This window comes from Symphodus melops (assembly GCF_947650265.1).
Source record: "Symphodus melops genome assembly, chromosome: 5".
NCBI lineage: Eukaryota > Metazoa > Chordata > Actinopteri > Labriformes > Labridae > Symphodus > Symphodus melops.
The window spans coordinates 21371665-21382860 of NC_136695.1; the positions used below are offsets into that span (position 1 = coordinate 21371665).

Sequence of the window (11196 nt, forward strand, 5' to 3'; positions counted from 1 at the left end):
AACATTGAGGATTAGTTTAAATAAGGAGGGATAGGCTGTTTAATATATTTACATGGATTTGACCTCTCATAACTGTACTTCATTATAGTTATTTATTTCACAGCAAAAAAACATTACAATCCAGCATTGTGCACAATTATATTGGCCGGTTTATTTAAAAGACTACTCAGTTTTTTTCATGAGCTGACTTTACTTAATGATCATTTTTGGACCTCGTTTCTGCTCACTGACATCATTGTCTGATGGTATGAGCCCAAAACACAAAAACTTCAGATTAGTTTACCAAAAGTTCTCATACCAAACGGACATTATGAAAGTAGAATGAAAGCAGTGTACCAGGCTGAGTAATTTTTTTCTACCTTGTGTGTACATTTCTAAGAACAACATACAGCAAATAAAATACACAGTAAATGTCTTTCTTTTGTGTTGCTCATTAACAATATGAGACTTTTTCATAACAGCAGATATTATGTTAGTCTGTTGGCACAGGGTTCACAGAAAAACAATGGCGGTGTTCCATTTCAGCCATTTCCAGTAAACCAGCATGCAAAACACCGGGACCCCTAAACTGAGGAAACTGAATAGAATTTAGTTTTTGTCAGTTATGGGGAAAAAAATGGTTTCCCAATGTGACATGCAGAAATGTCTCTTGCAAAAAAAGTCTTTCCATTGTTTTTAGACAGGACCAGTGTGAAGATACCACTATGGAGTCTTTCACTTACAAGTTGAACCTTCAACAGTGTTTTAAAGCATATGTACCGAGTGATCCCACCTATCCAAAGAGACTGTTTTTACATTCATTACTGTTTTTTAAATTTATCATCACTATAAAAAGTGGAGTACATTTAGAATGCTTTAAACAAAGACTGATTGACATTTTTCAAATTCTGTTTTTTAATCAATATATAAATTGCCAAACACTAAAATTATCAGGTTTTTTTTTTTCTTTAATATAACGATTTTAACAGCTGTTACTGAATGCTGTTGTTTGTTTTTTTTGCTGACAGCCTGAACTTGAAGCCCCCTGTGAGGCCACCACCTGCTCTGCAGACATAATCATGAGCAAATGCTGCACAGACCAAGAAAGCCAAAACTCAACCCGACATCTGAAAAATAAATAAAAATAAACCCGGGTACAAGTATGTTTCCTTAAGTTGGCAAATCTCCCATGCTGCCGTCTTCTCGCTGGTCTTTTTACATTTCCTGCGTTTAAAAAAAAGTCTGGTCACAATAAATGTCCATTGACCATCCATCACAGATAACGCTGGTTAAATGACCAATTAATAGTTCATGACTTTAATATTTCATCCCTCCAGCTATCTCGATCCCTTCTTTGACGCTTTCGGGCTAGTTCTGGGAAGTATGCACTGTTGTACGGCCTCTCCCTCTCAGTCGTCTCCCTTGTCGACTCCTTCCCTTTGCCATTCCTCTGGTCCAGCAGGGCTTGAGCCCTCCTTCTTTCTTCTGCCTCCCTCTCCAAACGCTCAGCACGAAGCCTTTCTATGGAACTGAAATAGACAGGAGAGACATATTGCAAACATTAATTCATTTGTTAATGTGATCACACTTAATTCCTTCATCATTTCTGGCCAGTGTTTGTGAGAAGGATGTGTCCCACGTACATAGTGTAAAACCAGAATCTCCCCTTATAGCATCAATAAAGTATGTAAAATGTGAAGAAAAAAAAAAACTCATAAAAAATAATGAATAGAGGAAAAAAACCGAGGGCTAAAAATATCTTACACTGAGAGTGGCACAAAGATCATTAAAATGATAAAACTATACAGCAAATGTGCTACAGACAGCAGCATGTTAGCATAAGATAAAAGATGGAAATATGAGGAAACAGCTTGCAAATTCTGACCGTTTAATCAGATTTGGATGTTCAATACAAAGCTTGTCTACGTCAACAACATATGCACAGAGATTTAACAAAATACATTGCAATGTGTTGTATTCCTCTCAACTGATGATCGGAAAATATTGAATTAAAGTCCATCTCTGTCCAAAGTAACAAACTCAGCCTACGAACACTACTGAGGTAACCAACAAGCACATCATGTCTCATCAGTCATTTCTGCAACAAACATTTCCTGAGAAGCTTTAGTACGTCAACAGGCAGAGATTCAGCTGTACACTGGTACAGTTTACAAGAGAAGAAGCAGAAAACAGGAAAAAAAACTCTGTGCTCAATGTCTAAAATATTCTGAGTTACTATAAATGACAAGTAGTGAAAACAATGGGGGATTGACCTTACCTCTCTCCACCGCTCCTCTTTTCCTTTCTGTCTCTTTTTTCAGATTTCTTGCCCTTGTGATGTTTTCTGTCTTTTATAGCCAGTGCTTTCTTCATATCTTTTAATGGATCTAAACTATCTTTCAGTCTGCGGTCTTTCTTCTCTCTCTCCTCTTCACTAATTCCTTTCCTTTTTCCTTTGCTTTCTTCTTTTTCTTTTTCTTTTTCCTCTTCCTTTTCTTTGCCGGTTTTCATGTACCACGGTGTGACCTCCGTCCCCGGTTGGGGCCCCAGAGACACGAGCAAGCCTATGGCTCGTTCCTCTTTCTCCTGGAAAAATAAGAAAAAGAAAAAACATCAGTGATTAAAAACATGTTTTGTAAATCGCTCCATCTGCACAGCATTGCTATGGTTTGCCACCATGGTGAGAGCAATGAGGCAGATTTTGAACTTCAGACAAGTTATGCCATTATAATGCTTCACAGCAAAGTTAAAAATTTAATCAAATTAAAACAACCTGGGGGTGTCTGGTGTCAAATATTAGAGAAGACAGACAGAAAAGTAGCACAATCACCTTTTCATCTTTCTTTTCTTTGAGATATTCCTCATTCCCTTTCTTTTCCGAGGACTCCTCCAGGGGAAAAAGATTCAGATGCTCCAAAACGTCACTTCCTGGAGCCCGTCCTTCATCAACCTCATACTTTGTCTCTCCATCGGTCTGGAGAGCAGCCCTGGATTTTCTTCTTAAATACTCTGTTCGTGCCTGTAAAGAGAAATCATTATTTTACGGCAATTATATAAAGAACGAAAAAAGGCTTCTTTAGAATGCATACCATACTGTGAGAGTAATCAAGGGGTACGGCACAACTTTACTTGACTTTTGTCTTGTAATTGATAGACAATGTAAATAGTTTTCCAATAGCATGTTTTCTATGCCTATTTCTATGTGCTTTAAAGTTTGCACTTGAATTCATTGCATTATTTAATATATATATACATACACGCACACTGTAAGATTCAAAAGTCTGAGTTACTGAGCAATGATAATTTGCCCTCTCTGTATCAAGTTCAACTTTAAATGTATGGCTAACATTTAAAGTTACATTACATTGTCTCCAAAATAGTTTGATGCTCCATGGCATAATTTGGAGACTGAGTGAGATATACATTGTGTTTGATAACACTGACACATTCATGGCTATGTCTGAGGCGGACTCACTCATACTGGACACACTGGTATCATTATCCCACAGCAGGTCGTCGTGACAACAATCTTCACCTCTTGCTCTGCACGTTCCACGCGCCGCTTGGCCTCGCGCTCCTCCTCAGCTGCTTGGGCTTCATCTCTCCGCACGCGTGCGACGTTATCCTTGTTGCGAACGTGCCAGCTCTTCTTCGGAAGGATGTTCATTGTTGCCTTGACGACAAAGGATACTACCCGGTTATAAGAGAAGGGGAACTTGCGTTTTTGTTTTTTTTATGTAGATGAAGACCGCAAACACCGTGTTAAGAAATACGTAACGTGTTGCAAGAAGAAACGAGGAATTTACGCTTAAATGTGGTCAAAATTACTGACCGAAAAAGACAACTACTATCGTTTGGCACTGCTTTAGCATTTAGGTTCCCCTTGTAGCAAGTAGGCTAACGCTAGTCAAGCTTGCTATGTTCAAACCTGACCTTACATTTCTTCATGCAGAGACATTTCCTTACACAACCTTATCTCTTCAAACAAAGTCATCATTTTAAATAACCAACATTCAAAATGAGACGACAACACCGTCACTAACTTGTAAGAGCAGTTGCTCTTGCTGGATGCACCAGAGTAGCCCACAGGAACCAGTTGTCAGAACAGGAAGTAAACATTACTCAATTTTTTGCAACAACACAATTGTGACACCAGATGGCGGTATAAATGCCTAGTTTTATTCTTCAAAAGGAATAAAAAAAAACATTCAACATTATTATTCGTATAAGTAAAGTGGTAAAACGTTTTTATTTACGACACATTTTTTAAATTACCTCCTGTTATTAACTTAAAACCCTTAAATTAGGTAGAAAATAATAAAATCAAGACTAAAACATGTTTACTCTATACATTTTTCTTAGAACACTGATCCTTGTCTGCTTTGTCAAGAACTACAACATACTTTTACATTAATTTGAACCTCAAAAATCAAACACAGTCCCTGTTATCTGTTCAGTTATCCTGCAGTGTGATTTGGTATCTGTAGTTTTCTACTCAGCTCTTCAATCTGCTTGACCAAGAACTGCTTGTCACGGCCCTCCTGTAAGCCAAAGATCAACCATTGCATTAATAAAACTGAATGCATTGGAATATTTAGAAAAAACATAGACCATCCTAAATAATATTAAAATCAAATAAAGTGTAAGTATTTTATAAGTTCCCAATACAGGTTAATTCCCAAACTTACCAGTTTAAGTTGTGCTCTTAGCAGGGCAACACTTTTCCCATAGACAGAGGCTAAGGCTACAAAATAACACATCACCACACTGCAAGAGAGGAAGGAGCCATTTTTTAAGCATAACTAAGTCACAGTTGAAACCATATCATATCCAGGTAAAATAAATGTACTCAATATTAAGGTTTAAAGTGCAGCACTGTAATTAACAGAATAATACAATCCTTAAAAACACAGTTCACCTACCAAACTAACACAAACAGAGGGATGGAGAATGCTTGGGAACCAATGAAGAAGAGGAATTCCTTTGCCGTGTCAGAGAGGCCAGAGAAAGAGGCTGGAATAATTGACCACATGGTGGGTGAGGAACGGAAAGGACCACAACCAAAAGAAGGATGGATCCTTGGTAGAAAAAAAAAACAACATTCTGATCAAACATAAAAAAGATTTTCAATCAATGTTTCCAGCAGTGCACATAACTAATATTTTATCAAAACCCAATTTTGCAAGTTAGTCCAGAAGTAAAATGTAACATCATTACTACCATTTCTCAGGGCCGGTGCTAAACTAAAAAAACGTCAGATTTTTACAGGGAGGAGAAGGAGGCAGCAATCAGCACTCACTCAGCAAGACTATAAACCATGACAACTGTGGCAAGACCCCCACCAAACAGGAGCACCACCAGGAAAAAGACGGTGGAGGTGGTGGTGCGGAAAGTCTTCAGCGCTGGCCGACAATTATAGAAAAGCGTTATCTGGGAAAGAAAATTGCAATGGAGACATAGAAACAGGGTTAGAAAAAAATGCAAAACAGATAGATGATGAAAAATGATCTCCAGTGTGCGAAATGTGTGTTGAGTTTAATAAACATCTTCACCCTCTTGCAGTAGAAGAGGATGACAAACTGGATTGTGTTGATAAGTGGAAGCAGAGGACAAAATAGAGCTCCAGTCCAAACCACAGTCTGACTATAGACGAGCCCAAGGACGTTGGAAGAAACTACAAACTCCTGTCGGCCCACCCACTGGGTCAGCTTATTGGACCAGTTGTCCACCACCATCCTGTCACACACAAAAAAAACACAACATCGCACAACTGATAGTGCTTAAAATGACCACAATTACCATCACAATTAGACAAATAAAACACATAGGGATTTATACCTGCGTGGAAACTCCACTAGGATGAGCACTGCAATGTTGATGAGGAGGTCAAACAGTGTCAGCTTGTACATCTCCTGCCCTACTCGTGTTTCCCAGCACTACATGGTGAGACAAACATGGTTGACATTCTTTTGGTGTAATTTGTATTTCTCCTAAATTATGTCATTCATTGATTTCATGCATTAGCCATTTTGTCAAAAGTGTTGGGTGAATGAAATGAGAGTCATCTACTTCCATTAATAAACCAAGTGGAGACATTGACATACCGATCAGGTTGTATTAACATCTTCAAAGTGTATTATTGTATCATTCATAATCCCAATCCCTCTCCATTTCATATCTCAAAGTTAGTGACACTTTGCTAATTGCTCTGGGACTCATTCAATCCTGTTTATTCAGAACTGGCCTGTTTCAAAATAACGTTCATGCACATAAGTGAGGTGGGGCTGTAAAGTGGTTCAGTAGTTAGCACCAATAAGTGTGACTGGTTGTCTGTCTCTATATGTCCGCCCTGTGATTGACCAGTTCAGGTGTATCTCCCCTATTGTCCAGTGACACCTGGGATTGGCTCCATCCCACTTTGAGCCCAAACAAACAGCAAAACCAGTATAGACAATGGATGGATGAGTGGTGTAATCACCTGGTACAGCTCATGGTTGTAATGGCACAGTTTACAATATCCTTCACTTGTTTTCCCCTCGCAGGTGATCTGACGCCAAAGGGTGAAGAGGAGGACACCCAGACTCACCAGCCGAAGAAAGACAGCCCTAAAAATGGAGAGAAATAAGGGATTTGTTATCATGTTTTATAGACTGAGGTGATGTAAAGACAAATAACTGATTATCTTTCTCAATTTGCTTTTTTAATGCTACTTTTCATTTTTACTCTACTCTTTCTTTTCATTTACAATACTTAAAAAAAAACGTGTCCCTTTGTCACAGGTCACTAACTATAATATAATATAGTATTAGTGTTTGGCAGTATTCTTAAGAGTGAATTTGTTTCTAAACTTCTCACCTGATCCAATTTAAATACATTTTCAAGGCCTGAAGTAGGAAAAATATGTAGGACTAAAGAAAAATCTAAAAATAAGATAAAACATTTATTACAAAGTGTTTTTTTAAAATGTTCTTCTCTCCAGTTAATTTTCAAGAGCCCTTTAAATAAGCTTGTGACACTTAAGAGAGAAACTTTATCTTTTTCTGACTGTACATTTATTGAGCCCTAACTCTACCCTATAGTTTGCTGCAGGATGTCCCCCCCCCATGTACATACATAAATCAGCTCAAGGCCAATGCTGTGACTTAGAGACCAGTACAAACCTTAATAGTGCCATTATGACAGTGTTGCTGGGGGAGTATCGCTCTATTAATGCAATCTGGTCACACATCAGCGGCACAATGAAGTTTCCAGCGGTGATGACAATAGAAGGAAGATACTCAAAAACCAAACCCAGGATCCCTTCATTCCCACTGTTATCCTGTTTTTAAAGATAGGCCCGAATATCACCAAAAAATCGAGATTCACACAGCATTCATTTCATCATCATTACTCTTCTTTTACATTAACTACCTGGCTGAAGTTAGTGGCCTCGAAGATGGCGTAGAAAGCGGCTCCAATGAGACCCAATGAAACAAAGCCCATCAAAACACGAAGAGAGTATAAAATTATTTTTTGGGATAAAGTCAGAGATGCTCTCTTCTTCTTCATAGTTTCCTCTTCCAGATCCACCTGACAGTGAGAGAGAAGACGAAGGAGGTGAAGGTTATCTGAAATCTTCACTTCTATAGTGGGATTATCATTTGCACATGATTGCACATTTTTTTCTGTTTTACAACTTTCCACCATCATGTAAAGTAGGACACATCCCTTCTGACCTGTAGCTGGTAGTGGATGTTTTTCTGCTTCAGTTTGGTAGCTCGGTCTCCCAGGCAACCGTAGTCCCAGCTGGTGAATACTATCATGCTGTAGTTGCCTACAGTGCTGCCTCCTGTTGCCACAGCAACTCGAGCTGCAGTCCCCATGCTTTTTGTGAGCAGCAAGTCGGGAAGTAGAGAGACAGAAGTGGGTCAAGGTTAATGAACTCTGGACTCAGGCCTTTAAATGTCATGCTCTTTATTTTGTCTGTTACCGAAGCTCAGATTGTTTTACTCACCGTGCTGCGATACAAATGAGACAAAAGAAGAAGTAGAAGATGGCAGTGAAAAGGTAAGCCAGTGGGATGTTGTAGGAGAAGCTGGTGTCCACCATGGTGTTTTTGTAGTAGCCGTAAAACAGATAAGAATACTCCAAAAAACCCTGGAAACAGAGAACAGGACTGTCAGCATGTCAGAAGTCCCTTACATGGAAGGAATGTGGTTCAAATCTATTTTTATTATCACAGCATAAGGTACATGTGGATGATATATGAAAGCAGAGCAAGTTAGATTATCAGCTTTGATTTAAAAATATTAGTTTGTTCTATTCCTCCATCTATTTCCATTTTTAACCTTTATCCATGTTGTGTTTTGTTACAAATAAAAAGGTCAAACATTCTATATTGTATCTTTTGGATATCATTAACATTGTCTAAAATCATTATTGTTCTCAGTCAGTACAATGTTTTGACATTTAAAGAGTCAGAGGAGAATATCGAAAGCACTCTCCTGTGCAGGCAGGGGTGTTTATCTCTTAGAAAGAAATGACATTTTAAGTGACTGTGCAAGAAAGAAATCACATTAACTTTAATACGTTGCAATCCTGTATTAGCCAGATGAATAAATGTAAACAAAACTTCATAAGGTGTAAAGACTCATAATGTCCCAAATAGCAGCACAATATAATCTGTTTTATAATTTTTTTGCAAGTCTTTCTGTGCAGGTTATTTTAATGCTGCATGTTCTCACCGTTCCCGAAAGTACGTCAAGGAAGTAATTATAGAACACCACCAAGCCTTGAGGATTAGGTTCATACTGCATACATTCCTCTCGACCTGGAAAACACCACAAGGGTTAAGCTTTAATCTTTGTATGTATTCTCAGAGATTAAAAGTATGTATGCAGCTTTTCCCTCCACCCCGGAGAATGTATAGACCACTTCAACAGAACAGATATATGAGAGTGAAAGCTGCAGTGGTTATTAAATTCAGGCCTGAGGATCACTGGATGGCAGAGTCACAGGGTCTTAATCCCAAAATTGTCAAGAGCAGAGCTAAACTTAAAATGACTAAGAGCAAAAATTATAACGTTTATTAGAAGTTAAGTTGCTTTAATTCTTAGTTTTGTTTTCCTGATATATCTTCTATTTTTAACTCTCGTGTACAGCTGAAACTTAATGTCTTTGTATCATATTTACATATTTTTGGGGAAGTAGATATGGAACATCACAGCTCATATTGTTGCTGTATTTCTGTTCGGAATACAAACGCTACATTTACCCCTTTATACACATCTGATGACTGGAAAGTGATGCGTCAGTCTGAGAGATGCTTCATATCTATTTTAGAAAAAAAATGACATCAGAAATACTGAGATACACGACCCATGATAACCTCACAAACCACTGCCTTGTATTAACTTCAGGTGAACGCAGAAAAAATACTTTGAGATAAAAAACTGTATCCTGAACACGTCATTACCGGTGATGTTAACAAGACTGTCCCCAACAGATCTGAAGACGATGCTGGGGATGATGACAAAACCTGCGATCAGTAAAAAGGAAACAAAATTGAGCACCACCAAGAATCGCAGAAGAAGGAAATAGGACTGGACGCCACCGCCAAAGTTCCCTGTGGAGGAAACGGCCATGATTAAAAATAGTTGTAATAAATGAACCAAACCAAATGTTTGAAGTTAATTCAGACTTCTATTTGAATGGGTTTAAAATGTACAGCACAGGATGCAACATCTGCAGGCTTAAGCTAAAAACTTCTCCTCTAACAAAGCCCCTTAGTGTTCTGACATGAGGAGTTAAAGGTTTACCTCCAATCTTTTGGAGTGACTTGTTCCACAGGGCAAAAATGTAGATGAATTCTCTGGCATTGCTTTTAAGTTGACGCAGACACTTTGCCTTTTTGCCTCTCCAGGAATCTCTCTTGGAAACCACAGGTATCTGCATTTGTCTCACCTGCCTGTAATGGAAAAGCAGCATTTCATTTCATATCAGGGCTCAGCTGTTTGAAAATATTTGCATTAAAAAGTCACATGTAATAAGGTGGGTCCTAAGATGGGTTAGAATTATAAACAACAAACAATGTGCGCTGTTGGCTGAGTGCTTAGTTTGCATGCCCCATGTACAGAGGCTGCATTCATCGAAGCAGGCGCCCCACCAAACTGTGGCTCCTTTCCCGCATGTCCTTTTCCACTCTCTCTCCCCCCAATTTCCAAATGTATTCACTATCCTGTCTCTAAAATAAAGACACAAAAAGTCCACATTCACCTAAGGGAGGGGAAGTTCTTTGAGCTAAATTAAGATCTGGTACCACTAATAAGTCGAACCTTAAGAAATCACAGCTTGACTTAGTAAAGAAATGTTGGTTGTGGTTTCTTCATATGATTTCAGAGCTGAGTATTTGTTTGCATTATGTGATACAAGGGACAGACTAAAATATAAAACATTCAGAGGCAGGTTTCATACCATACAGCTCTCTTCAGTGCCATCGGTAGAGGGCTGCTCCTCAGGTCCCGCGACAGACCACTAGTGTCCTCCTCATCCTCCTCAGCTGGGGTTGAGCTCCAATTGAACTGGGGGTAATTCTGATTGGACACTCGAGATGGAACACGTCTTAACCGTAGGGACTGCTGGTCACCGGGGTAAACATGTCCTGTGAGTGGATGAGAGAAAGACAGAACAACAGTTCAAAAAAGTATGAAGTGGGCCAAGAGACAGTCAGACTGAAACAGATTAAGAGATGACTTGATCGAACAGTGCTGTTAGATATGCATTTCTCTTTGATACTGAGGAGCGGAACATGTTAACAGTGAGAACACACGCACCTTCAATGTCGTCGTAAACCCTCCTTGGGTCTTGTATCTGTGGGTTACGGTCCATTTCTTTAATACGCTTTCACAAAAACAGCCTCTCAGACTTTTGTCTTTGACCACATCAGGATAAAAAACGAGCCACGGCTTAGCTCTTGATGAGGAAACACTTCAGATCCAGGAAACTCTTCCCTTTTTGCGTTCTCTCATGGACTTTGCCCCCTTTCTAAATTACCTCACAGGTACTTCCTTGTTGGATTTAACCCATGACTTACAAGCAGATGGTTGCCATGGTTCCACAAAGTGCACGATTGAAAACAATCAAACAAAGGAAAAGTTGCATCAAACACACGCACTAACCTTCAGTAGCTTGTGCTGCTAAAGGTCTTTAGAGCACAGTGGAAAATACAGGAATAGTATT

The 11196-nt window shown here is 38.9% G+C and overlaps 2 protein-coding genes across 2 annotated transcripts; both read right to left on the reverse strand.

The window, feature by feature from the left end:
* Window positions 1-395: 395 nt before the first annotated feature.
* On the reverse strand, window positions 396-4118 carry leng1 (leukocyte receptor cluster (LRC) member 1). The gene is made up of 5 exons (XM_079343365.1): window positions 4023-4118; window positions 3515-3652; window positions 2810-2998; window positions 2258-2565; window positions 396-1508 (listed from the first exon to the last, which is right to left on the reverse strand). Exons 2-5 carry the CDS (start codon window positions 3644-3646, stop codon window positions 1289-1291), a joined length of 849 nt encoding a protein of 282 aa, XP_079199491.1. The 5' UTR covers window positions 3647-3652; window positions 4023-4118; the 3' UTR covers window positions 396-1288.
* An 18-nt stretch (window positions 4119-4136) lies between these two features.
* Window positions 4137-11040, reverse strand: tmc4 (transmembrane channel-like 4). Its single transcript, XM_079343364.1, has 16 exons — window positions 10791-11040; window positions 10432-10618; window positions 9777-9925; window positions 9434-9583; window positions 8703-8788; window positions 7973-8115; window positions 7695-7842; window positions 7390-7548; window positions 7140-7297; window positions 6458-6584; window positions 5818-5915; window positions 5532-5715; window positions 5279-5409; window positions 4902-5057; window positions 4668-4746; window positions 4137-4520 (listed from the first exon to the last, which is right to left on the reverse strand). The coding sequence occupies exons 1-16, from the start codon at window positions 10843-10845 to the stop codon at window positions 4437-4439; spliced, it is 2094 nt and encodes a 697-aa protein (XP_079199490.1). The 5' UTR covers window positions 10846-11040; the 3' UTR covers window positions 4137-4436.
* Window positions 11041-11196: the final 156 nt, after the last annotated feature.

What these genes read in the sequence shown, in the direction of transcription:
- tmc4 (XM_079343364.1), bottom strand. Translation starts at nt 10,845, where the DNA reads ATGGACCGTAACCCACAGATACAAGACCCAAGGAGGGTTTACGACGAC. An exon ending in TTGACGTACTTTCGGGAACG is followed by an intron (nt 8,116 to 8,702) that starts GTGAGAACATGC and finishes CTCTGTTTCCAG; the next exon opens with GGTTTTTTGGAGTATTCTTA. An exon ending in TCCTCTTCTACTGCAAGAGG is followed by an intron (nt 5,410 to 5,531) that starts GTGAAGATGTTT and finishes TTTCTTTCCCAG; the next exon opens with ATAACGCTTTTCTATAATTG.
- leng1 (XM_079343365.1), bottom strand. Translation starts at nt 3,646, where the DNA reads ATGAACATCCTTCCGAAGAAGAGCTGGCACGTTCGCAACAAGGATAAC. An exon ending in TGGAACGTGCAGAGCAAGAG is followed by an intron (nt 2,999 to 3,514) that starts GTGAAGATTGTT and finishes TTCTCTTTACAG; the next exon opens with GCACGAACAGAGTATTTAAG. An exon ending in AAGAGGAGCGGTGGAGAGAG is followed by an intron (nt 1,509 to 2,257) that starts GTAAGGTCAATC and finishes TGTCTATTTCAG; the next exon opens with TTCCATAGAAAGGCTTCGTG.